General features: G+C 41.8%; 1 protein-coding gene and 1 non-coding gene across 3 annotated transcripts in view; one reads left to right on the top strand and one right to left on the bottom strand.

Annotated features, from left to right (window-relative positions):
- Positions 1-1999: 1999 nt before the first annotated feature.
- stac (SH3 and cysteine rich domain) overlaps positions 2000-26759 on the top strand; it is a 41688-nt gene continuing 16928 nt past the window's right edge. Inside the window, exons 1-4 of one of the 2 annotated variants that reach the window (XM_056295852.1) lie at positions 2000-2561; positions 3535-3567; positions 8775-9108; positions 24767-24900. In XM_056295852.1, the coding sequence (XP_056151827.1) occupies positions 2448-2561; positions 3535-3567; positions 8775-9108; positions 24767-24900 (615 nt within the window). In that variant the 5' untranslated portion in view covers positions 2000-2447. The remainder of the gene's footprint in view (positions 2562-3534; positions 3568-8774; positions 9109-24766; positions 24901-26759) is intronic. The other variant, XM_056295853.1, reaches the window with a different exon arrangement.
- trnar-ccg (transfer RNA arginine (anticodon CCG)) lies at positions 23987-24059 on the bottom strand. Its single transcript has one exon. It is a non-coding gene; the product is annotated as a tRNA-Arg (tRNA).

The raw sequence follows: 26759 nt of genomic DNA, 5'->3' as shown, positions 1-26759 counted from the left end.
ACATTCTCAAAGCAAACATCGCATCTGTGGTGCTTATGATCCGCATATTTGATTTGGCAAAGATTTTACGCCGGATGCCCTTCCTGACGCAACCCTCCCCATTTGTCCGGGCTTGGGACCGGCACTAAGGATGCACTGGCTTGTGCATCCTCAGTGGCTAGGTTGTGTGCAAACCTATTACATGGCCAATAAACATGATTCTGATTCAAGTATCATCAGTCATACATCTATAACTTGTTCTTGTTCATAGTGCTTTTTCTGATATAAGCCACTGACTTTAACCTCTGTGCCAGTGGCGGTACCAGTACCTATTAGCATCAGATCAAACCATGATACAGCTTAGATGCGATCTTTCTTTAACAGGGATAATTCAATTTGTGGTGATAACTTTAGGAAAATGCACAGCTTGTCTTTTACAATCTATGAAGCATGTGATTATTTTTAAATAATTTCAGTGAAACTAAACTAAAGGCCAAGGGTTCTCTGTGGAGAGTGTATCTCATTTACTTGGAATGAGTAATAAACTACATAGGAGGTTACTGAGGGATTTCCCCTCATCCTAAACACAAGGTCCATCCAAACTTGCTGTTATTGAAGTCAGGCTCAGGACAGGTTATTCTTTCTCGAGTCCCTTGTTTAAAACGCGATGAGTATGGAATCGTTCACATCAACCTTTCCATCTATTTATCTATCTATTTACCATTATTTAAAACTATGTGAAGCCAGTGTGTCAATGTATGCGTACACGCTGGTGGCCAGGAGAGCCAGTAACCCAGCTTGTCATCCTCGGCTATATTTGTGTTTGCATTCCAGTCAGAGGATGGAGGCTGCAGTCTGCTAACCCCCTCAGTCGTCCTGTGAAATAACCTCAAGGACATTATAACACAGGGGAGCTTGAAAGCAAGGCAGAGTGATCTATTACCTACCCATTTAAGAATTTTGAATTGCACAAAATGATGCTTACACTCCCAGCCTAGACTGCAAAATAAGGAAATGGCCTGCTGTATAGTTCCTGAACAGGAGCTTTTAAATATGCCAAAATCTACTGCCAAATATAAGTAATCAAAGAATGACACAAAACATATTCTTATACAATTGCCCAGAAAGGATATACAGGATATTTTCAATATCTACTTATTTAACTGTAGAATTAAGTGTATCTTCAAAGAAAAAGTTACAAAGTTGAGTTAAATAGAAATTAATTTGAAAGCACTGATTATTATCCCAGGTGACATTTAGTGTCATTACTATTATGATGATGATGATGATGATGATTAGTAGTAGCAGTAGTAGTAGTAGCAGTAGTAGTATATTAAGAGATTGTTGTTTTTCATCAGTGTTTTTACTTATTGTACATATACTGTTAAGTTACTGTTATAATGGCTGTGCTTTGGCAATACAAATATATAATGTTGCCATGCCTATAAAGCTCACTGATTTGAACTGAACTGAACAGGGCAGTTACAAATACAGTGCACGGAAAGGAGAAAATTACAGAGATGGTTTTGAGTGTATAGTCTTCTGGTTAACGAAAGGGTTTTGCAGTAGCAAATGAGATACACACATGGGGTAAGGGCGAGAGAGAGAGAGAGAGAGAGAGAGAGAGAGAGAGAGAGAGAGAGAGAGAGAGAGGAGAGAGAGAGAGAGAGAGAGAGAGAGAGAGAGAGAGAGAGAGAGAGAGAGAGAGAGAGAGAGAGAGAGAGAGAGATTTAAAGAAAACGCCAGTAACTTCGTGCGGTGTTGAAAGAGCGTTGCTTCCACACTGTCGGATAAAATAAAAGTCTACCTTACAAGCATCTGGATTAGAGCAGAGCTAGCAAACAAGCAGCCATACCGTGCGACACTGGCTGAATGACACTGTCACAGAAGCAGAGGAGTGAGGATATTTTATTCGCTCCGCAACGGCATGTGAAGATTCCTCCTCCCCTCTCCCCCTTCTCCTCCTCCTCCTCCTCCTCCTCCTCCAACATCCTCATTCCCCTCCTGCCTTGAAGGGAGCAGGCAGCCCTCCACCCTTTTTACTGGAGCCTCCTCCATCAGGCAGCGCGCCGGCTCGCTGGGGATAATTACACGAGCCAAGCCGAGATCAGCTGTAAAACTTCCCTTAACAGACTCTGTAAGTTTTAAACCGGACTTTAAAGACGACTTCAAACCCGTGATACGACCACCACGAATTCCACTCTTCTTGGATTTTGGAGTTGTCTTGTTTCGCACCCCCCCCGCCCCCCGCACCCCGCACCCCTTTTCGGTCGTTCCCCCGACTCCACGTTTTTTGGTTTTAGTGGCGCGATGAGCATGTCTGGCATCTCAGCGTCTTCTCCGTCCCAGGACACAGCGACCCTCTGATGTCACGTGTTGATGTAAACACTTGGTGAAGTTTGAAACGAAACGGAAGGAAGAACAGAAAGAAAGCGGCGACAGTTTTGGTTTGATTGGCCCAAGAGAGGATGATCCCACCTGCTAACATGATCCAGGACGAACGTGGCGGTAAAGAGAACGAACGGGAGGTGTCGGAGAGCCCCCAGTCCCCGGCAATAAGTGTCAATCAACCGGAAACGAAGGTACCCTTTTCTTACTTTAACCCCGCGCAGTTTCATCAGTCCGACTACTTTATAACTGAAACACTTGGGAAGCAGCGGATGAAGTTCCCCTTCTGTGAACCTGGGGGCATTTATGACATTTCAATTTATCATAGCCTGTCTGGGAATGAAGGCTAATTTCAAGCCAAGCCTTTTTTCTTTCTTTCTATACCTCTACTCGTTTGGAAGTAAGGTTTAATAAACAACAAGCCTCTCAAATATGGACTGACTTCTCCTGGTCTACATGTTGTGTAACTTTAAAAATGTTCATTTTAACGGGGTACAGCGTTTATTAGATGAGGGATTCTATGAGCAAGAGACAGCTATATGGGATGTGCTGGTGAACAAAAGGGGGGTGTAGCTGTAGCGGAGCAACAAGACTGCTAAAGGCGTTTGGTGTCCACTGTCTTTTATGTGGGTCACTCATTTGCCCAAAGTATACTACAATTTAACCGTGGAAACACTGCACTATATCTTTATGGCTACACCCAACTTCCTCCTAAAGCAGATTAATCATACACCGCTCTTTAAAAGAAGAAGAAGAAGAAGGAGAAGACAATTCTTGTAGTTGAGAGAGATGGTTTTCTTTTTCCTTTTTTAAATCATTATTCTTTTTATAGCAGACAGTTAGCCTCTATTCATGGATGACAGAAGAGACATCCTCCCCTTCAGTGTCTCTTTTAAGTCTTACCATGGCAGATGCGGTCACTTGGTTTGTTAGGTGCTGACTCCTCGCTGACATTTAAACTGAGATTTCCAAGCTTCTGGCAGACACCCTCACTGCTTCTAGTGTCTCGGGATGTTAGCGGTCGATCCCCATCCCCAGATACTGAAAATGTTTGATTTTGCGTGTAGTTAACAAACAAGATAAGTAGCCGTGTTAAGTATAGCCAGTATTGGCCAAGATCTAGGCTGTCTGCCATTATACTTTTTGTGTTTTTATTCCTTCTTTAAGAATACACTGAGGCCTGAGCACCACAAGCGCAAGGTGAGACACAACTCCACTCTTGGCGAGCTGCAGTATACTGTTCATTTGAGCTCATTGTTATAATACCCCATGCATGTGCATAACTGTAAAGTTATTTATTGCTGTTTAAAATAAGTTGCCCACTGAGATGAACATCACCCACGTTTAAGTTAATTAAATCAATTTCTGTCCTAATTTCAAGAGGAAACTATTTGTTTCATGGGGCATTAAGCAACACCAAAATTAATGTAATCAATGGTTGTGCAAATTTCCTGAAGTGATGTGGGCAAATTAGTTTTCTTGCATTACCCTCTCTGACTCCCATTAGCCCCCTCTGCTTTATGATAGTATACCTCGTGACAGATCTGGTGCCATCAACAACAGCATGGGCCCTTGTGTGCATGTCTTCATACTCCGGCACTGCTGTTTGATTTCTCTCTTGAAATCCATTTTCTTTGTGGCATGTAAAACTCAAGTGTTGAGTTCAAGCCTTGAGGAAAGAAAACATTATATTTCCCGACTTACCCTTTTGAGGACAAGTACGGCACAGGAATATTTACAAATGATAAGACGTCATTTGGCGCAGTAGATGAGTGCTGGTATTCTTGATACTAGCAAACAGATGTGTGCTGTACATTGTTTTCAATGGCCCGTTATTCTGTTTTTAAGCTTTGTAAAGGACTTGTGAAAAGGTAGTGACAGTGAGTTTGCAGGAGGAATGTATGTGTGTGTTCTGTGTACGTTTGTGCCTCTGCACACAAACTTATGCACTGTGTAGCATGTGTGGCTGTAAGTGATAGAAAGACATGAACAGTGATAGAAAAGAGGTCCAAAATTGATTGTTTCCAAATTGACAAGGAGAGAATCAATAGTGCATCATCAGTGCAAACACTCGCATGCAACAGTGCAGTCATCACTACAACATTGCGTTAAGTGCTGTATAAGAAGCTTGCTTTTTTGCATGTCGCCCAAAATATGAATCACACCCAACTTTGCGATGCTTTTCTTAGTTTGATAATTGAAGTAGCTGCCAAAAATCGAATAGTTATACCTAACGAAATACCAACACGTGCTCATTGACAGCTCATCAAGTACGGCAGCTTGTTCAGTGGTCTTACGCTTCAAATGCTCGAGGTATCACTTTACCATCAGTTTTACACGTGCAGGGCTGTTCAATAGATATCAGTGGTGTAGTGTTCCAGTCGAAAAAAACAACCCGGTCGCCAATAAAAAATGTTGGCATTACTAGACACTTCTGCAAACTATGGATGCATTAAAATCTCAATGTTTCTGAACCAAAAATATGTTTCATATTAATGTGTTTTTATGCATGTTCAATAATCCAGGTAAGAAAATCACAGAAAGTTGAATCAGTTCATCTGGGCACAACTTTTATTGAGAGAAATGTTTCATCACTCATCTTTTTTGTTGTTGTTTTTTTGGCTTTTCCCCCTCTTTTTCTCCCTACCTGTACTTGGCTAATTACCCACTCTTCCGAGCCATCTCGGTTGCTGCTCAATCCCCTCTGCTGCCAATCCGAGGAGGGTTGCAGACTACCACATGCCTCCTCCGATACATGTGGAGTTGCCAGCTGCTTCTTTTCACCTGACAGTGAGGAGTTTCACCAGGGGGACGTAGAGCATGGGAGGATCACGCTGTTCTCCCCAGTTCCCCATTCCCCTTGAACAGGTGCCCCGACCAACCAGAGGAGGCGCTAGTGCAGCAATCAGGACACATACCCACATCTGGTTTTTCCACCCACTGAAACAGCCAATTGTGTCTGTAGGAACGCCCGACCAAGCCGGAGATAACACAGGGATTCAAATCCGCAATCTCCATGTTGGTAGACAGCAGAATGCACCACTATGCTACCCAGATGCCCATTTCATCACTCATCTTTTTTTCTCTTTTATTCTATAGAAAAAAAACCATTCAAAATGCAACACACATATACCAAACTAATAGAGAAATAAAATACTTCACAAACCCATCGAACTCTACAGAATCAAAGAGGACAAGAATCAAAAATTACAATACAGGTAGACAAAACAGAAAATACTGAGGTAACCTGTAGGCCTTGCCATGGCTTCCAGCCTACAGACCCCCCACCAAATCAAAGAAATCAAACAAAAAAATACACATATACCACACACAGTATACTGTTTAACCAAAATCCAACATTACCCTCCCTCCTTTCCTAGTCACAACAAAAGTGCTTCCCTCTACAAATCCACCAACAAACTCTTCTTCTCTAACATAACCATACAACATATTAACATTTCTTTCCATTATACTCCTAAAAATATGCCACATCTCAGCTTTCCTCTTTTCATAATTGGCTATATTCCTTCTTAGCTTGACAGCAAACCTTGCATGGCTTAAAACATAATTTAATAAATTAACGTTACATCTATTCACTTTGCCAGCCACCCCAAACAACCACAATTCTCTCCATTCCATTCTGTCAACAAACCCTCCTCTCCAACATCTACTTATTCATTCTTTAATTTTCAACATGTATCCCTCCATCTCACAACATTCAACAAACTCATGCATATATGTTTCCACTCCCACACCACACACACCACATTCTTTCTTCACATTCACATCAAACTTACTGATTATTACATTATTGAACACCCTATTGTGCCTTAATAAAAACATTCTCACATTCAACACTGTTCCACTTCAGTCTCAGATTTCTCCATATCCTCCCTACATCCATCTCATTCATAACCCTCTCCCACACTTTCTCCGCAGCCTGTCTTCTCACTTCTTCCCCTCTTAAACATCTATACATCACTTTCATTTTCACACTCTCAGACTCACTCTCCTCTCTCCTTCTCCCACATACATTTCTATCTCTCCTTCCTCATCCAACACAGCCCTGCAGGTATCTCCACCCTTATAAACAATACATGCATAACAACCAAAACCAACGACCAGTTTCATATGCACATTGGCGTGACCATTAACTAGAGTTGCAAACACATACTAATCAGTACTTAAGGTTTGACTCTCATCATCCACTGGAGCACAAACTAGGAGTCATACCACCAAGTACCACCAAGCTGACAACGTCTCCACTGACACAGCGGCTGGGGAAGGGGAGAAATCCCACATTAAACAGGCCCTGGTTAAGTGTGGTTATCCTAACTGGGCATTTGTCAAAGCCAGCAAGACGCTCAAACAGTGCACCAACTGATCAAAGAGAGGAGGGCAACCGCTGTCTAAGCGTAAACCAGTGGTGATTCTGTATGTGGCAGGAGTGTCGGAAAAGTTGAGACGCGTATTTTCCAAACTCCGCGTCTCAGTTGCTTTCAAACCCCAAGAAGTTGGTCCACCCCAAGGATCGGGTCCCCCGGCACAAAAAAAGCAATATAGTGTGTGCTTTTAAGTGCCAGGAGGATTGCCGTGACTTGTACATTGCTGAAACTAAACAGACACTGGCCAAGAGGATGGCACAACACAGGAGAGCTGATGCGTCAGGCCAGGAGTCCGCAGTCTACCCCCATCTGCAGGCCAGTGGCCACGCTTTCAAAGATGAGGATGTGCACATCCTTGATAGGGAGGAACGCTGGTTTGAACGGGGAGTCAAAGAGGCCATCTATGTGAAGAGGGAATGACCATCCCTGAACTGTGATTGCAAACATTCCCAAATCCTCTGTGAATAGTACACATGGCTTTTGTAACTCTAGTTAATGGTCACGCCCATATTTGCATATGAAACTGGTCGTTGGTTTCGGTCGTTATGCCACTGTATTCTTTATAAGGGTGGCGATACCTGCAGTCAGTTTAGACTGAAGAGGTCACTTAGATGAGTGATGAATCGTATCTGTCAATAAACTTTGTATCCAGATGAACTGATTAAACTTTTTTTGACTCCCCTTGTATCTGTTCTGAAGGGCCACTATTACCCAGTACAGGACACTCCTAGGGGTAGGGCCAGGAGGAAAAACTTGACAAAAACTTGACAGTCACGTGACATGGACACAGACTCTACCAACATTGGCTATAAGTTGAAATGTTGATATGAAGCACATTTTTGTTTCAGAAACGTCGAGATTTTAACATACCCGTGGTTTGCTGAAACGTATACTAATGCCAACATTTTATTTTGGCGACTGGGTTGTTGTTTTTTTTTGGACTGAAACACTACACCATTGATATCTATTGAACAGCCCTGCACGGCCAAAACTGACAGTAAACTGGTACCTTGCGCGTCATAGCTTGTAGCGTAAGGTCACTGACCAAGCTGCCGTATTTAACAAGTTGGGAATGAGGATGGTTTGGAAATACGCACAATAAAACATACATCTGTGTGTCAGCAAAATGGGTACTTTGTGAGTGTTTATGTGTCCATATGTGTAAGCAAAACCGCAACTCCCTATGAACTTAGAATCCATTGTCAGACAACATGATATGAGAGAGAACTCGTTTACTTTGACAAACCGGTAAAACTACTGTAGGACCAACAGGTGTTCATTTTTAATCATGCAGCCAGTGTCTTCCTATGAAGTAGATCTTAATGGATTATTAGGAGATCTCGCCACTCATCAGTCACTTAAACACCAAAAGATCTGCTCCCTCATTTGGATACCTCCATGTACCAGACCAGCGATGAACCAGAACTATAACATTACAGTGTGGTACTTTAGAGAGTGGTTGTTGTATGACAGAGAGTTAAATCTGTTTCATCACAGAAGACACAGTACACAAAGTGAGGATGTATGAGGGGTCATCAATAGTTTAACTTTGGAAATGGCAATTTATTAAAAGAGGCTCTTAATGATATTTATAGAGGTTACGGTCAGAAATTGGAACTCAGTGTGTTAGAAATAGTCTTGACATGATGCATAGCACCTAGCCTGGGAAATTACATTACCTTTCCAGGTGGGGGGCCTTTAAGGCTCATCACGCAATGATTAGTTGCCCCTGGCAATGGCTTTTTCACTGACTACCACTGTGCAGTGGGAATAGAGCTCAACTGGAACAAAGGACAGGAATGAAACCACATGTATTGCTTAAGGTAATTTGCTAGGAATCTCGCAACTCAAGTAGACTATTACTGCAAATTGATGCACTTCAAATGTCACTCATTCCTTTCAGTCTCTGTTTTTCTCCCCCTCTCATCTCCTCTAGGTCTTTCCATTCTTTGGACTTCGCTCTTTTTTTCCTCTCACTTTCCGCACGACCTTTCACTCTTTTCCCCTCTTCCCCTTTTTCAGCTGCAGAAACTGAAGCGCTCCTTGTCCTTCAAGACCAAGAGCATCCGCAGCAAGAGCGCTGACAACTTCTTCCGGACCAGCAACGACAACAAGACAGAGTTGCTCTCCGACGTGAGCAGCAGCACGGGCCATCTCAGTACTATTGGGATGGCCCCCCCTCACACCATCAACCTCCCCATTCCTCCAGTCCCCCCAGCCATCCCCTGTGCCCCTCCTCCTTCATCGCGTTCCCCTTCACGCAACCCATTTCAGCTAGACTCGGCGGGACACTGTTTCATGGAGCACATCTTCAAGAAGCCCACCTTCTGCGATGTCTGCAACCACATGATTGTAGGTACGGTGAGAACATAACACTCTTTCATGCTCAGTCTGAGAGCCTGTGTAATCACCACCAAAATTAACATCACTTTAATTGCAGTGTTCAACAAATGCATGGGAACTTACAGTACTTACTGAAATGTAAGGTAGACACACAATGGGAGATATACTGCCATTCCCCTAAAGACTGTCATTAATTTTTGACATAAGCTGTAATGTCATTGCCGTGCTAAATGACTCACATTTATTCAATGACAATAATTGGGCAAATCTGATCTGAGAGTTTGCTGATCATTTGTTTAGATTTTAGCTCAGTGCTTCTAGGTGTTTAACTAAACATAAATGAAAGATTTTATGAAGCTGACAGTAACACAAACAGAAAGGCCGACCGAAAAACATGTAAATTGACTGACAAATAGGCATCTGGGTGGTGTGGCGGTCTATTCTGTTACCTACCAACACGGGGATCGCCGGTTCAAATTCCCGTGTTACCACCGGCTTGGTTGGGCGTCCCTACAGACACAATTGGCCGTGTCTGCAGGTGGGAAACCAGATGAGGGTATGTGTCCTGGTCACTGCACTAGCGCCTCCTCTGGTCGGTCGGGGAGCCTGTTCAGGGGGAGGGAGAACTGGAGGGAATAGTGTGATCCTCCCAGGCATTACGTCCCCCTGGTGAAACTCCTCACTGTCAGGTGAAAAGAAGCGGCTGGTGACTCCACATGTATCAGAGGAGGCATGTGCTAGTCTGCAGTCCTCCCCGGATCGGCAGAGGGGGCAGAGCAGTGACTGGGATGGCTCGAAAGAGTTGAGTAATTGGCCGGATACAACTGGGGAGAAAAGGGGGTGGGGGGGAAATAAAAAAAAAAGATTGAGTGACAAATGGATAGCAATAGGTAAGTGGTGCGCTGAGCAACCCACTGACACCTGACCTGAGTAGCATCACTTTGCTACTGATTCTTCCACTGAGCAAGGTGATATTATCCGTCTGCCGCTGTCCAATTTTAGTTGTGATATCCAGTGCAGGTACAAAAGCCACCCCCAGTTCCACTACCTGTCCTCTCCTCAGCAGATGCTCCAGTTTCAAACAGCAGCTTCCTTCCTTGCTAGCCATCAGCATTGAGGGACCTCCGAGAGCATATACAACAGGGTGTGTTCTGCACTGCGCTGACCAGGGTTACCCATACCATCTGCTCATACAGCTCGCTGGCACCTCGCCTGATAGCATATATGAGGAATCAGATGAGAAGAATTTGTTGTAGAGGTGTAGGCTGGTAGGAAAGGATGCACATACACAGGTAATTATGACAGACATGTAACCACCCCCTTCAAACACACACCTGCACACACACACACACACACACACACACACACACACACACACACACACACACACACACACACATATACACACACAGCTTATGTGTGGGGAGGCAGGAATCAAGATTCCCACGAGTCTGATTTATTTGAATACACAGGGTATATAGGCCGCTATACCGTAAGGTCGTTTTCCTGACCTTCCCAGAACATGTTTGTAAAAATGTATAGCCTATTTACCCAAGACCCAAGCAGCACCCTGAACTTTATTTGTCCTCTGGCCAATGAAGTAAGTCAAATGACTGAGGGTTTGAATGGCTGCCTGGTGTGTTCTTTGTAACATCAGTGTAATGTAAGGCCTGCCTGGCCTCTGACTGGAGCTGTGCCCTCCGGCCACTTACAACAAAAAAGCTGCTGTTCTCCTCTTCATTTGTTCAGGTTTAATGAGAACACACTGTGGTCAGTCTGACTCCCTTCAAGCCAAAGAGAGAGAGAGAGAGCCAACGGTTAGTGTGTGTGTGTGCGTGTGTGTGTGTGTGTGTGTGTGTGTGTGTGTGTGTGTGTGTGTGTGTGTGTGTGTGTGCTTGTGTGTGTGTGTGTGTGTGTGTGTGTGTGTGTGTGTGTGTGTGTGTGTGTGTGTGTGTGTGTGTGTGTGTGTGTACTTCAGTAGTGAACAGAGGGGTTGATGGCTTTGCTGCTGTCAATGCCTGATTTAGTGTCACAGATTGAACCAGTGGAAGTGGGTGGTGGTGTAGTAGGGACAGAGGAAGGTGGCGTTTGGAGAACTGTATGGTTGTACTGACACTGCTCGTTTCTGACACACTTTTTCAGACATTGTGTAATTATAGATCTTAACACTGTATGCATGATGATGACTTGACAATACTGACAAAAAGGAACATACGGATACTGTAAATGCTGTACCGTATAGGTTGGAAACAGTATGTTGGAGATGCAGCGCTGTTTGGAGGAGTGAAATAAAACAACGCTTATTTCACACTTGATAAATCTATCACATCTATCTACATAATCATCCAGAGGTGCATTAAATCACTTTTTAAAAGACAAATAGCAACATGCTAGTTTCCCCCTATCCCCCCATTTTCCGGCCAATTACCTTACTCTTCCGAGCCATCCCAGTCACTGCTCCACCCCTCTGCCGTTCCGGGCAGGGCTGCAGACTACCACATGCCTCCTCCAATATATGTGGAGTTTCTAGCCGCTCCTTTTCACCTGACAGTGAGGAGTTTCACCAGGGGTATGTAGCGAATGGGAGCATCACCCTAATACCCCCAGTTCCCCTTCCCCCCGAACAGGTGCCCCCAACTGACCAGAGGAGGCGCTAGTGCGGCAACCAAGACACATACCCTCATCCGGCTTCCCACCTGCAGACACGGCGAATTGTGTCTGTAGGTGAGCTCGACCAAGCCAGAGGTAACGAGGGGATTTGAACCGGCGATCCCTGTGTTGGTAGGCAACGGAATAGACCACTACGCTATCCGGATGCCCCAAACAAGATGCTAGTTTTATGAAGGTCATACTGTTAATATCAAACACCCTCCTTGTGCTTTCAGCAAGGTGTTTTATTACATAAAAGTTGACGTAAAGTTTGTGTCATCCATAATTAAAAGCTGAATCAGATAACAATGCTTTCTGACTCAGTTAAGTAGAGATGAAGCTAAGTCAATTAAAACACAAAAAAAATCACCAGAGGAATGAACATATTACCACTTATTTGTCTGTAGCTGTTGATTTTATTCTCAGCACAAAATATATCTGAGCCCCTGGATAATTATGATGAATACAATGAAATATTACGCTGCATTACATTAAACATACAGGTGGGCTGACAGGAGCGAACACGTCATCCAGCACAAAACACAATTCTAGTAAACCCCCTGAAATATTTTGGTTGTTTCTTTTTGAATTAGCAGGATTGTAACCTGATTGCATGACCTATATATGTTTTTGATTTGTCCTGTTTACACATTCTCCCATTCTGCACTGTAATTAAAGGTGCAATTTCACATCTTTGGATCTTACAACGCTTCCCTATTTATTTATTTTTATTTCTTCCAAGGTCACTCTTTTTTTCCCCAACATGATTTAAAAAAAAAAGCACTTGCATTTACATACTAGCCAGCTTTTCAGTTTTATGGCTGACATGGTTGCAGCATGTAGTCTGGTTTGGTCAAAAAAAAAGAAAGAGAGGGCTGGAAGAGGCTGTGGATTGCACAGCGAACGAGTTTCATTGATTTCCGGCCCTTGCTGCAAATTAGTTATCAAATAAATGTCTGCCTTTATACTGGGGAAAGAATGGAAGAGTTAACTGTGGGTGACAAGGGGTGAAATTGAGAGTGCAGAGTAATAAAAAACAGGGTAATAACTTCCCAAGTCGTTTTTACCTCACTGCTTGAAATTCTTCACAGACGGCTCAAACAGTTGCATCAGAGTCTATAATTTCCTTGCACCGCTCTGTAAAAAATGCATCGATATATAGGATAATTTTGCAGAATATCGCTGTCAATATTTGTGTACGAATGACAACAATCCTCTACTCTTAGTTGTTGTAGAGATAACTAAAATTGAAGCAGCGGAGAAACTTTTGGATAATTGAGGAATTGCTATTCAGTGTGGATGACCTAGTTAATCTGCTTTAAACACACTAATCTGTTCTATTAATCCTAAAATTATAGACAAACATGGCAAGGTTGACTGGCCCTAGAACGGCATTACTCTCAGGAGTCAGACATTGATCAGTGGTCACATCACGCCAGCAAGATTAGTGGTGTTACACTACTAACCCAAGTTTTACCTTTACATCCCTTACTAGACATATACACAGTTACATGCACACACACATGTACACACAAACACACACACACACACACCTGCTCTCACTCTTTTTCTTTTTATTTGATTTCTTTTGTGGGCACACACATCCTGTACACACATCCTCATAGTGCGTAGCCAGGTAGTCAAACATTGATTTGCTCTTTCTTTGTCATTCTTTTTCTTTTGCATGCTCATTGAAAATACATTATAAAGAGTCAGTATCAGTCGTTCACACCCGGTGAAAATTTGCTCTTATTTTATTAGATTCCATTAGTTCCAGGTAGGACATATTCTCACAGAAGCTTACATGCAGAACTAAATTACAGATTCATTGTATGTTTTTTTTAAAAAAAAATCTCATTTTAAAATTACATTTGTCATAATAGAATAGACCACATACTCGTGTAGTGTCTTTGCTAACTTCCCAGAGGTTTAGGTGCAGAAGCAGATGCAGGTTGAAATGGCGGCATGGTTTGGGCGGCACGATGGCCCAGTGGTTAGCGCTGTCTCCTCACAACAAGAAGGTCCTGGATTCAACCCCGGAGTTGGGTCATCCCAGGTTGTCCTCTGTGTGGAGTTTGCATGTTCTCCTTGTGTCTGCGGTGGGGTTTTTTCCGGGTGCTCCGGTTTCCCCCACCATCAAAAAAGACATGCATGTTAGGGTTAATACTCCTGTCTGTGCGCTTGACCGAGGCATGGCAAGATGAACTGGAGTTGGTCCCTGGGTGCTGCACAGCAGCTGCTCACTGCTCCTAGCTACACAGCTAGGATGGGTTAAATGCAGAGTGTAATTTCCCTACGGGGATCAATAAAGTATCTATCTATCGCAAAATCAAAAATCAAATCAAAACCACATCCATAACCACATATGCCTTTTGGACCATCATAGGCTTTCCTGTTCCAAACCAGCTAAACGCTCATGAGTAGGGTGATTAATCCATTCGGGTCTACTTTGTTACCAAACTACTAAATGTTACATCTATACCCCCACAGCAAATATCCAGGGACACCCCCATCACAGATGGATAGATGAAGAAAATAGTTGGCTAGACAGATTTATCATGCTTTGCATCTATCAGGAACACTCACTCACTCTCTCTCTCTCTCTCTCTCTCTCTCTCTCTCTCTCTCTCTCTCTCTCTCTCTCTCTCTCTCTCTCTCTCTCTCTCTCTCTCTCTCTCTCTCTCTCTCTCTCCATACAGTTTTTTTGTCTATGGTGTTTGACACTGAGTCATAAAAATGTTGATTTACTTGAAAATGTTATCTGAACTGGTTCCACGCAACTGTGTTAAGTAACTTGTAAGGAACTTTATTTATTTATACACATTCCAAGAATTAGGAGTTACTTAACACAGCTTCACCGAACCAGTTCACATAACACTCTTAAGTAAATCCAACATTTCTTCTTTCTTTTTCTTTTTTTTGGAGTGTATGCATAATTTAGTAATATATATAGATTTATCATAAGACAAATATATCATCTGAAGTGTCACAACAGAAAAAAAACAAGTAAAAAGAGATTTTCTCTCTTTAATATGCTGCTCTGGTTTGGCAAATGGCGGGGTAGGCAGCAAGTCGGAAAATCTCTCACCATTTGACATTTATTTGATATCTGCTGTATCATTTGCCCATATAAACGTCGTAGAACCCGCTTCTAAGACTGGTTTCTGATTTGACGTCCTTTATATCCAGTTCAACATGGGCAAAACAACCACAACCAAAGACAAAAAAGCAGGACATGAGGGGAATGGCAGTCAGCATAGTGGATTAGCTTCTGAGCTACCTATCGACGAACCCAGGTATGGCAATGGCAGCAACACAGCGTTGTTTATCATAATAATAATAATCATCACAATAATATAATAATAATAATAATAATATCATGTATATCAGCGTTGGCTGATATACATTAACTACTCTCCGGCATGGAGGAGCGCATTATCACAAACATGGCAGCACAAATTTCATCCATCCATGCTACTATTGCCAGACACGATTTTACAATTCAGGCCATTGAAACGACTTCCAGGGGAGAATAATTACACTAGAATCTACAACTGGTCATCTTGTGAAGGAGAATGAATAACTGAAACTGAAGGTTGATGACCTCGAGAACAGGTCCAGGAGGTGCAATATTCATATAACAGGCGTACCAGAGAGAGCTGGAGGCATCCAACCAACTTGTTTCATTGAATCCTGTCTCAGAGGAATATTTGGTGCTGATGCTTTCTCCTGCCCTATAACCGTAGACAGAGCACATAGGATAGCCATCCAGAGGAGACAGGACGGCGCACCTCGTCTCTTCATAGCCTGTATACACCACTTCCAGATGCAGCAAAAAATAATGCAGCTTGCACGTGAGAAAGGTCCCTGGCTTGGAGATCTACATCTATCCAGATTATAGTGCTGAGGTAGCCAGAAAGAGAGCTGTCTTCACTCCTATCAAGACTGCATTTAGAAAAGCGAGGCTCCGCTTTAGCCTAATTTTTCCTAAGCTCCGTGTGATACCAGATGGTACCAGGCATGAGTTCAACACTCCGGCTGAAGCAGCTGCCTTTTTGGAGAGCCGACAATCTACAATAGAATACCCCCTCAATAACCATAACTAGGGAAAATATTCTGGGGTTTTCACATTTTCCTAGATGATGTTGGTTGGACTGTCCGGTGAGTGAATAAAATTGCTGGCTAACTAAGTTGACCAGCACTAGAAAACTGAAGAACATCTCCCATATGATGTTAGTCTGTGTGTTTATGGGGGGTCTGCATTGTGAGCAGTTTATCATTGGGGGTGTGTTTGCATAACACTGTTCAGTTGTTGTTCAATTATGGCTAACTATGCCTCCAATGCTAAGCCATTAGCCCTAATTGCTAACCACATGCTATCAATACTAACCGAATACATAATAACCTTTTATTTGGTTTAAGGTTCAATTGATGAACTCGGTCTGATTAGTAAAGTCATGTTATGTGTGTGCCTTGACTGTTGGAGCACAATGTTTTTTATTTTTTTGTATTTTTCTAACACCTCGTTGACGCGAATCTGACCAGGTGAACAAAATACCAATATGAGTGTGGACATTTCAATCTCTGAAATAATTATGGCCATTAAATCTATGCAACAAGTCGCCCGGCCCTGACGGGTTTACAGCTGAATTTTATAAAAAGTTTTCCCTCCAATTTGCACCAATTCTTCAGGCTATGTTTATATAGGCACTCTCCTCAGGCATTCTTCCTATGACTTTGAAACAGGCCTCTATATCTCTGCTGGCAAAGAGAGATAAAGATTTGTCATTATTTGCATCATATCATCCTATTTCTTTGCTAAATGTAGATTTTAAAGTATTATCTAAAGTCTTAGCTAAACGCCTGGAGAGTGTGATTCCAAATTTAATTTCACCAGATCAAACAGAATTTATTCAAGGCCAGCACTCTTACTCAAATCTAAGAAAACTATTCAATGTTGTCCACTCGGACCGGTCAAAGTGCCCAGAAGTCATGATTTCACTTGATAATGAGAAGGCCTTTGACCGAGTCGAGTGGAAATATCTATTTTTCACCCTCCAAAAATTTGTCTTTAAAGACGAATACATTGCCTGGATCAAATTGCCTTATTCCTCTCCCCTTGCAGCTGTAATCTCTAATAACACTCAGTCTGGTTACTTTCCTCTTGGAAGAGGGACAAGATAAGGGTGCCCACTCTCTCCCCTATTGTTTGCACAGCCATTGAGCCCCTAGCAATAGCACTGCGACACTGTAAGGACTTTAAAGGCATACATCAAGGTGGGTTAGAGTTTAAAGTTTCTCTCTATGCTGATGATCTGCGTCTATATGTCTCTGATCCAGCTTTATCACTCCCTTGCATTCTAGACATCCTGAATCAATTTGGAAAAATCTCGGGGTATAAGCTAAATTTGCAAAAATGTGAACTCTTCCCTTTAAATTCTGAAGCAGATGCAGTTACTCCCAGCTGTTTCCCCTTTAAAAGAGCCAAAATGGTTTTAAACACTTGGGAATTGAGGTCACTCTTTCCTTTCCAGCTAATTTTACAAAAAACATCACTGCTCTTCTTAACAAGTGTAAACAGGACATGAATCACTGGTCCTCTTTACCATTATCATTAGTGGGGTGCATTAACCTAATTGAAATGATAGTATTACCAAAGTTTTTATATCTCTTCCAAAACATCCCCATCCTAATTTTTTTTTTTAAAAACACCTTTTTTAAACACTTGATAAAAGTATCATCTCTTTCACGTGGGGGAAAGTCTAGCCGAATCAGCAAAACCCATATCCAAAGACCAAAGCGCTCAGGAGGCCTGGCTTTGCCTAATTTCCTTTTTATTATTGGGCATGCAATATTCAGAAGATAATTCACTGGTTTGAAGACAAACCAACTGCAGGAAAGGCAGACTGGGTACGCTTAGAGTTCTCATCGTGCCAACACCATTTGAGCTCAGTGGTTGGTGCAGCCTTGCCCCTTATTAGTGATAACCTGAGTTCTAATATAATAGTCAATCACTCAATAAGAATATGGGCTCAGTTTAGAAGGCAAGAAACTTCTATCCTCTGCCCTATTAAGTCAAATCACATGTTCATTCCCTCCTGTACAGACTCTGCATTTACGTTATGGTTTAATGAAGGGATTAGATCTATCCAAAATCTATACATAGAAGACATATTTGCACCTTTCCCTCAATTATCCAAAGTCTATGACTTACCAAAGAACCACTTCTTTCATTATTTACAGATCAGGAGTTTTGTACAAAAGACATTTAACTCATTTCCAAAGCCCATAAAATCACATGTCAACCATATCCTGGAATTGAATTCAGACCATAGAGGTTGAAATCCCAGATGTATGAGTTCATTAACAACATCAATCCACATTCCATGGAAAATTTAAAACTGGCATGGAACTTTGATCTTGGAATAGCTTTAACAGATGACCAATGGGACCCCATTTTAGATTTGATACACACATCGTCTACGTCTGCTAAACATGGCTTAATACAACTGAAAGTTGTACACAGAGTACATTTTATGAATGCTAGACTGGCAAGGATTTATCCAAACATTGAGCCTGTATGCCCTCAATGTAGAGGCCAGCCAGCAGATTTAATGCACTTGTTTTGGCTGTATCCGAATCTCTCCACCTTTTGGATAAGAATTTTCAAAGCTTTTAGTGAGATGTTTGAAATCCAGCTTGACTCTGACCCAATCTGTACTCTTTTTGGTTTAACATCACAGCAATCTCATGCTCTCTTACCAAATAAAGCCCATGTGATCATAGCTTTCACCACACTGCTTGCGAGACATTTGATCCTTTTAAAATGGAAACAATACACTCCTCCATCCTTTTCTCGTTGGGTCAAAGATGTTATGCATTTCTTAAATCTAGAGAAAAGTAAATACACACTCAAAGCGTCATCTGGAACCTTTGCTAAGATATGGAGGCCCTTTCTGGATTGCTATGACTCTCTACAGGAACCCCTTGAAAGAGTAGGTTAGAAGCCATAAATGTCCTATTACAGTAACGAGAATTCCCTCCCTCCCGTTATTTTCATGTTTCCCCCCCCCTTCATCTTTTCTTCCTTTTGTTTGAATAACTAACACAATTATTTGATTATCTTATGTTTTCCCTTCTTTACCTAAATGTATTCTGTAACCTGTGATCCTATGAGTGGGTGGGTGGATAGGATGATGGGAATGGGGTTTTCAATTTGTTAGTACATGTGATAAATAATACTTTGTATCAGGGGGATGAGTAGCTGATTTGACGTCATACATGTTTTGTAATTTTGTAGGATAAAAAATCTGAAAATCAGCAAAATATATTTACAAAGATGATATCTTTGAGAAAAACTAATCAGAGGTGGCAAATAAATCAAAGAAAGTTGCTAAGGTTAATGTTTTGGTAATGATTTTTGATGTAAGTATGAGGAGCGTAAAAGGAGAGGAGAGAGAGTCTGATATGGTGAAGGTCATTAAAATAGAAAATTAGGGAGAATGAGCTAAATGGATCGATAAGAAGGTGTTGCATGGGGAGGCTTTGGAGTGTTTTGTATGTGAGACTAAGAAAAGGAGTGTGAACCTGACAAAGTGAGGGAGAGAAGAGGTTTTATGACAAAAATGAAAACGAAGATGAAGAGGTTTTGAAAACATCTGGCATTTGTCCAGTCTATTACTGTGGTGTAGATAAAAAATGGGCATTGAAGCCAGCCCAGAGCACAAAGAGCAAATGTCAGGGGGAACAACTGAGCTCCGTCACTCACATCCCCACTGTTATAACCACTTTTAGGCCCTCAGCCATTTTCCTCAGCCAGGACCAATCACCCAAACACACACACACACACACACACACACACACACACACACACACACACACACACACACACACACACACACACACACACACACACATGCACGCAAAAAAACCCACTCACCACCACATGTCATTACCCAGATGACGCATGATCCATTGCAGCCAATCATGACCAAAGAAGATGGCATTGTCACATTCTTGTGGCTTTCTCCTCAGACATAGTAGTTTGTTCCCACCCCAGATGTCATTATTTCACATGGATGCGTTTCATTATTCCATCATGTGATCGGAATGAGTCATCGAAAAAGAAAAAAGATCCAATCAATAAGTTTTACAAAGGTTTTGTTTGCACCTTTGCTCTATCCAGCCTGTAAAGTGTTGAAATTGTGTCACACAGAACTTATTTTAGACGTGTTGGTGCATACATGGAAAATTGAGCATCGTACTTTGCATTGTTTTTGCTTTCAAATTGCTGACTAATAAACACTATAGTCAGCTTACCATACTTTATTGAGCTTGAACTAAAACTGTACAGGTGTCTGTGGTTTACAGTTGTCCTGTTGTAGTTGCTGTTGCTGTTATTGTCACTGTAATCTATGACAGGCCACTCTTGGCCCAGTTTGGGATCATATTTCTCCAGTTTCCACACCAATATCACCAACTCCTCTCCCTCTGTTAAAGTGAGGCCCAGCTGAGCGATACAAGACCGTTTGGAGGGAAAATGCCGACCTAGTTTCCCACCTATTGCCAAGTTTCAAGTTCCCGAAACTGCAGTTTACTCCCAAATATTTGTGACAGGGGTTAAGGTTACAACATGTGTGTGTGCGTGTTTGTGTGGAACATGCACAGATTTTTTTTCCCCTTTCGATACACTCGAGCAAAAACTGGGGGAGCTATGTGCTTAGAGTCCAATGTATATCTCATTTGTTGTCTCGTTTGGAGAGTTTCTGTTCTGCTTGGTGTCGTATTTACAGCATGGCATCACCTCCCATTGCCGAAAGTGGTCACCGCCTGGTCGTTAATGTATTATGCAGACCATCTGGAACTAAATACTGTCAGACACTGCTTTACCCTTTTTTTCTTTTTTTTGTGTGATTGCATTGGCTTGTTGCAAAGTGCATCCACATTGCCAGTACTCCAAGTACAATTTAACCCAGAGCGCAGAGCCCTGCCAGCTTGACTACATGGAAAAACAGTGCAAGCTGCAATAATGAAACTTGGTGACATCTTACTTATGCACTCACTGTGTGTTAATGTGTGAGAGGCCTAAATCAATGAATCCTTTGTGTGCCCATATTTTCACAAATGCTCAGAGGGTCTGGGCCAGAGCAGTGCACGTGCTCATTGATTAATCAATAAAGAGCTGGAAATAGACAGCTGCCAGACTACGACTAATAACTACACTGAGAGCGCTGCTCCTTTTTGTTAATGTGGACTCATTACAGTAAAGCTGTTAGTTGTTATTTGTACTAATTTAGTCGAATTAGTTAACATGACTTTATCACATTCGGCTGTGATGGTTTTTAGCTTGTCTTCTCCTATATGAAACAAATGGAAGAAAACCTCTTTATCTGGTGCCCATTATATTCTGGCTCTTGACTCGGGGAAACCATGTGTTGTGTACCCGAAATTTGTAGTCATCTCAAATCGAATCTTGGTTGAAATGTCTTATAAGTGATATATGCCAAGAGACCTAATCTTCACTGATCCATGCTTTGTGGGTTAGATAGCAATCTTTAATTACTTTAATCTAATTAAACGTTTTACATCAACAAAATGAGGTAATGTAATTTGGCAATGTATTTTTCCATGAAGTCCCTCAGAATAAAGCTGGCAAACGTGGCTCTCCACTGACTGACATTAAACTCTGGGTCAAAGAGCAAAGTTGACCAGAGGCCAAATCCTGTGGGCAGACTTATGGAAAACTCATTAGATTCATTTACAGACTCTGGAGGCATGCTGCCTATTTAGGTTTTGACTTCCATACTTGCATCTTGTATGTATTATATTTTATTCTCTTGTATTATTACACATCTATAGTTTCACATAAAAAGACACACACGTACACACAAATTCTCTCTCTCTCTCTCTCTCTCTCTCTCTCTCTCTCTCTCTCTCTCTCTCTCTCTCTCTCTCTCTCTCTCTCTTTCTCCGTCTTTCTGTCTGTCTCTCTCTCTCTCTCTCGTCGCTCTCCTCTCTCTCTCGCTCTCTCTTTCTTGTTCTCTCTCTCTCTCTCTCTCACACACACACACACACGTCTCTGCTCAATGCTCTTTATTATAATGTGGAATCAGACGAAGTGAGACAAAAAGATGGACGATCACAGAACATCTGTTATCACCATGGAAGCCTTCCTCTCTGCCAACCCCTTTCTAATTATCTTTCTCAGCTACTCCATCCCAAGCAAGACTATCCTTCTTATTGTCTGTCTTCCTTCTTTGCTTTGTGGCTTTCTGTCCATCTTTCTGTTTGTCCGTCTCTCTATACTCTTTGCTCCACCCTTAATAGTTTCCCACTCTTATCTGCACACACACAAGCACATGCACGTACACACACACGTACACACGTACGCACGCGCACGCGCACTTGCATAACTTTAGTTCTCAAACAAAGCTGATTAGTCTTCATTTAGTCAATCGTCTGAGCCATATATCAATGGGTGAAAGTGAGGTGCATGAAGGAAGTCTCCAAAAGGTGTTATACATGGGGGATTAACTCTGACGCTGCAGCAGACTTTCCTTGGAGCCTGCTAATTAAAAAGTAGACGGTGGTATGGACATCTGAAGCTGGATGTAGAAACCAGAAACAGTGTGACAGGTTTAAGGTGTATTGGAATAAATGGGGTCCACTCTCATTTGGACACTGTGATGTTTGAAGGTCATAGAGGTAATTTTGTTCAAACTTTAAGGACCAATATTTTTAGTGTTCCCTCAAGACTGCTAGATATTTCCATTTGCTTATTTGGCACATAAGCAACTTACAAGAGAGTCGGTCATTAGCGGAGGAAGTCGAGTGTTATCAACAGGCATCATAGGGTGCTAAGTGATGATCATATCATAGCCGAGAGTGCATGTTATGTCAAGTGCATGTAGTGTAACTTGGCCTTATATCATAAAGAGGCGGCGAATGAGATGATTACAAAGATTTACAAAGCAGTTTTAAAGTATGTTTACATTGCCACATAACAGTATAACAATCATATTATCATCTTAACAGCATAAAATGTCAAATGGAGGTTGAAGAAGGGTGCAATAATAGACACCAGTAATAATGATGGTTAGGTAATTAAGGGCACAATGGTAATAGCTGACACCAATAGAAGTATTAGATGATTAGTTGCAAAGTGTCCCCAGTGACAAAGTAAGGATTAAGATAGTCCTTGAAGTAAAACATTTTTAAGGAAGCAAGTCAGTACTATATCTGATGAGGTGAATTAGTGCTGCATGATTTGGTGAAAAAGTCATATTGCGATTATTGTGGGCAATATTGTGATTTGCAATTGTCATATAATAAACGAATTTATACATATACAAATAATACTGAATTTGTTGTGTTGCTGTGACATGTAGCGACTTTCATTTTGCATGTTTTACAGAGTACCTCTTTCTGCTCAATGTCGCTGAGCTTGAATCCAAAACATCGCCATGTAACAGAGGTCATGTTTTTTTTTTGTTTTTTTTTTTGCTACCAGTTCATCAGCGTTAACCTGCTCATTGTCATCAGTATCAATTTTTTCCTTCTTTCTGGTCTGCACACAGCACACCGGATAGTCGTGCGACCATAGACGGCACATGCTTCACTGCCTCAACAGAGACTGATTGGTCTCACAAACAGATGTTCACACATGCACATTTTATTATTTAATTAAATCACAACCTTTTGCCGTTATGTAATTGCACAGGCTAACATCACGATTGCGATTAGATTAACTGTGCAGCATTAATGTGAGTCCATTCCACCATTCAGAGGAGTCTGAAGGACTCTTTCATCTAACAGCATACATTTCCAGCATGGGCCCCCTCATAGTTAATTAACCTATCCTATTTCTGGCAGCATCAATGTCACTTGGAAGAATGTCTTGATGCATGCTCAATAATCCAGGTAAGGAAATTACAGAAAGTTGAATCAGTAATTGTGGACACAACGTTTATTTACAGAAAATTTTCATCACTCATCTAAGTGACCTCTTCAGTCTCAACTGACTGCATGTATCCCCACCCCTATAAACAATACAGTGGCATAACGACTGAAAATGATCGGTTTCATATGCAAATGCCGTGACCATTAACTAGAGCTACAATCACCATGTGTGCTATTCACAGAGGATTGGGGAATAGTTGGAAGAATGTTCATGTTTGGTGATGAAACTTCAAACTAAATTCATTAGTACAAATTTGGAAAGACAAATCAAAGAACTCCTTCCACGACCCAGGTGGGACTTGAACCCACAATCCCCAGCTCCGGAGGCTGATGCCTTCTCCATTAGGCCACTGGGCCTGCTTTTGTAATCTATATACCATATTAAACATCCTACAGATACCCCATATTCATAATGATTTTTTTAATATTTTCATTGGAGCCTTTGAGACTAACATTTAAATATGCCCATTTTGCCTTCGCCTAAAGATGCAGTCAAGCAGAGTGAAGTGGCTGTGTACTGTATGAGCTGGCAATGTTTGCTCAGTCATCCTAAAACACTGTGAACTAAATAGTTATGGTGTGAAACTATATAAAATATACTCCTCTACAGAGCTAATAAACAATATAGGGTGCTCCCAATCAGATTTGAAAAGAGTATGTCAGACTAGTCAAAATCATGCAAGTACATATCTTGGAAATGTTTAGAAAAACAGCAGTAGAAGGTATGGATGAGAAATTTACTCAGTGCCGTCCACATGTTGCAAAAAAAAAATGCTACAGATATGGCAAAGGTTTGCACACTCAAGTCATGTGATACTGTTTATGCAGTTATTTCTGCAACTGCTAATTTGCAGTTAAATCAGAAAAATATTATTGCAGTTCTGTTTATGTCTTTCTTCCTTAGCCTTGACATCAGTGACTTCATCATGAGAAGAGATCTTGACCACAATACCTGTTTTGCGTGTGTGTGTGTGTGTGTGTGTGTGTGTGTGTGTGTGTGTGTGTGTGTGTGTGTGTGTGTGTGTGTGTGTGTGTGTGTGTGTGTGTGTGTGTGTGTGTGTCAGGTACGACAGCCAAGCACGTGGTGTTCCTGGCAGGGAATACGGCAAAACATGGCCTGCGCTGCAAAGCCTGCAAGATGAGCCTCCATCACAAATGTGAGAACGGAGTGGGGCAGCAACGTTGCATGGGCAAACTGGTAAGAGTTGGATCAGTAATTGAATTAGAATTTATCCAGGGCACTGGTTAGATTTAAATCGGTGCAAAGATATTGACAATATATAGTCACACAGCACATGCTGACATGTGGGGAAAGTGACCATTCAAGATACAACACGGACAGTAAACACTATTGTAGTATGTCTTATTCTGTCCCTTTGAAGTGTGTGGTATATGTGAGACAATGAGCTCTAGAAATATACAGATTACATATGAATTTTATGTATCATAGTTAAACACACACATACACACATACACACACACACGAGAGTTGGCTGTATGTCTGTTTTTCAACAGAATGTGTACGTTCAGAAGTCACGCTCCACTTTCGTGTGAGTGTGCTGGTACATCTGTGCTAGCCATCCTTCGTCATCCTTATCATTATTACATCATGAATGTGTTTGTCATTTATGTTAGATGATGAATTCTACTGCAATGAATTTACAAAATATCGACCCCCCCTCACTCCCAATATGTCGTGCTGTGCTTCTGTCATCACAAAGCATTCATCAGGATCAATATGATTTACCCCGGAGCTACTTGGGTCTGTAACAATGACGATCTTTTTCGACAAATAGCTGTCTCACCCTTCTGTGACCTCCTCTGCTTGACATGCAAGTTGGCCATTTGTCTCTTGTAGAGTTACTTTTTAAGGGTCGACAAAACACTTCTGATTTCTGCAAGGAAGTGATGTTCTCAGATCAACATTCAACACGTTCCTGGGCTGTCATTTCATTTATTCAACTGAATTCATGTTAGAAACAGGGTTGGGGTTGGTGTCAGGGTTAGCCGTAGCCCAAAATCAACATGTCAACTGTTGATCTGAGGTCATCTCTCACTTGCAGAAATCAGGATGTGCACACAAATCTATGCATGGAATACCAATCAAATTATGAGTTAATTAATCCCAGCATCCATATGATATGGAGAGGAAGTTTTCATGGCCATGGTAATCAGAAAGTTGTAGTAAATGTTGTATTTCCAATTAGGCTGAATAACTATTGCAGTCCTGATAGTTCTCTGCTGCTACTTGCGCATTAAAAATCAAGGCTTGGAAGACCAGACTTCCTAATCAATGTGTCCATTACTGTACATAACTCATGCCCTCCCATGCATACCCCTTCCCATTATTAGGATATGATTATCAACATTATACTGTCATTCATCACCACAGCTGTTGTCATCATCATCATCATCATCATCATACTCATCATCATACTCATTATCACCATCAGTGTCCCCATAATCATCTCACTCATTCTCTGTTTCTTCATCTTAGTGTGTGGACCTGCATTATAATGGGACCATTTGGTTCTGCTATTGGCCCACTGGGCTTACGGTGGGGCGGGTTTTTCCAGGGGAGGGAGATAGCCAGCCTCACAAGCACATGTGCCAAGATTCATTTGTCATGTTGTCTGTCTTCCATAGCAGTCCAGAGAACTGGCAGCCATGACTGAACTGGGACTCTTTAGTTATTTGCATGCACATCTCACGTGGAAGAAGAAATAGAGAGAGGAGAAAGAAAGAAAGAAAGAAAGAAAGAAAGAAAGAAAGAAAGAAAGAAAGAAAGAAAGAAAGAGCAAAGAAATCAGAAGACTGAGTTTCTCATGCACGATTTCCACAATAAACCCACCCAGGCTTCTTTATAGCTTTTGTTGGGATAAATTAAATAGTTTGAAATAACTTGGGGCAGTACGGTGGCACAGTGGTTAGCGTGGTCGCCTCACAGCAAAAAAGGTTCTGGATTTGAGCCCCGAGGTAGTCCAACCTTGGGGGTTGTCCCGGGTTGTCCTCTGTGTGGAGTTTGCATGTTCTCCCCGTGTCTGCGTGGGTTTCTGC

The sequence above is a fragment of the Lampris incognitus genome, chromosome 16 (genome assembly GCF_029633865.1).
Source record: "Lampris incognitus isolate fLamInc1 chromosome 16, fLamInc1.hap2, whole genome shotgun sequence".
Classification (NCBI taxonomy): Eukaryota; Metazoa; Chordata; class Actinopteri; order Lampriformes; family Lampridae; genus Lampris; species Lampris incognitus.
The sequence above is the reverse complement of the archived record's forward strand: the minus strand, read 5'-3'. Positions and strand labels throughout refer to the sequence as shown.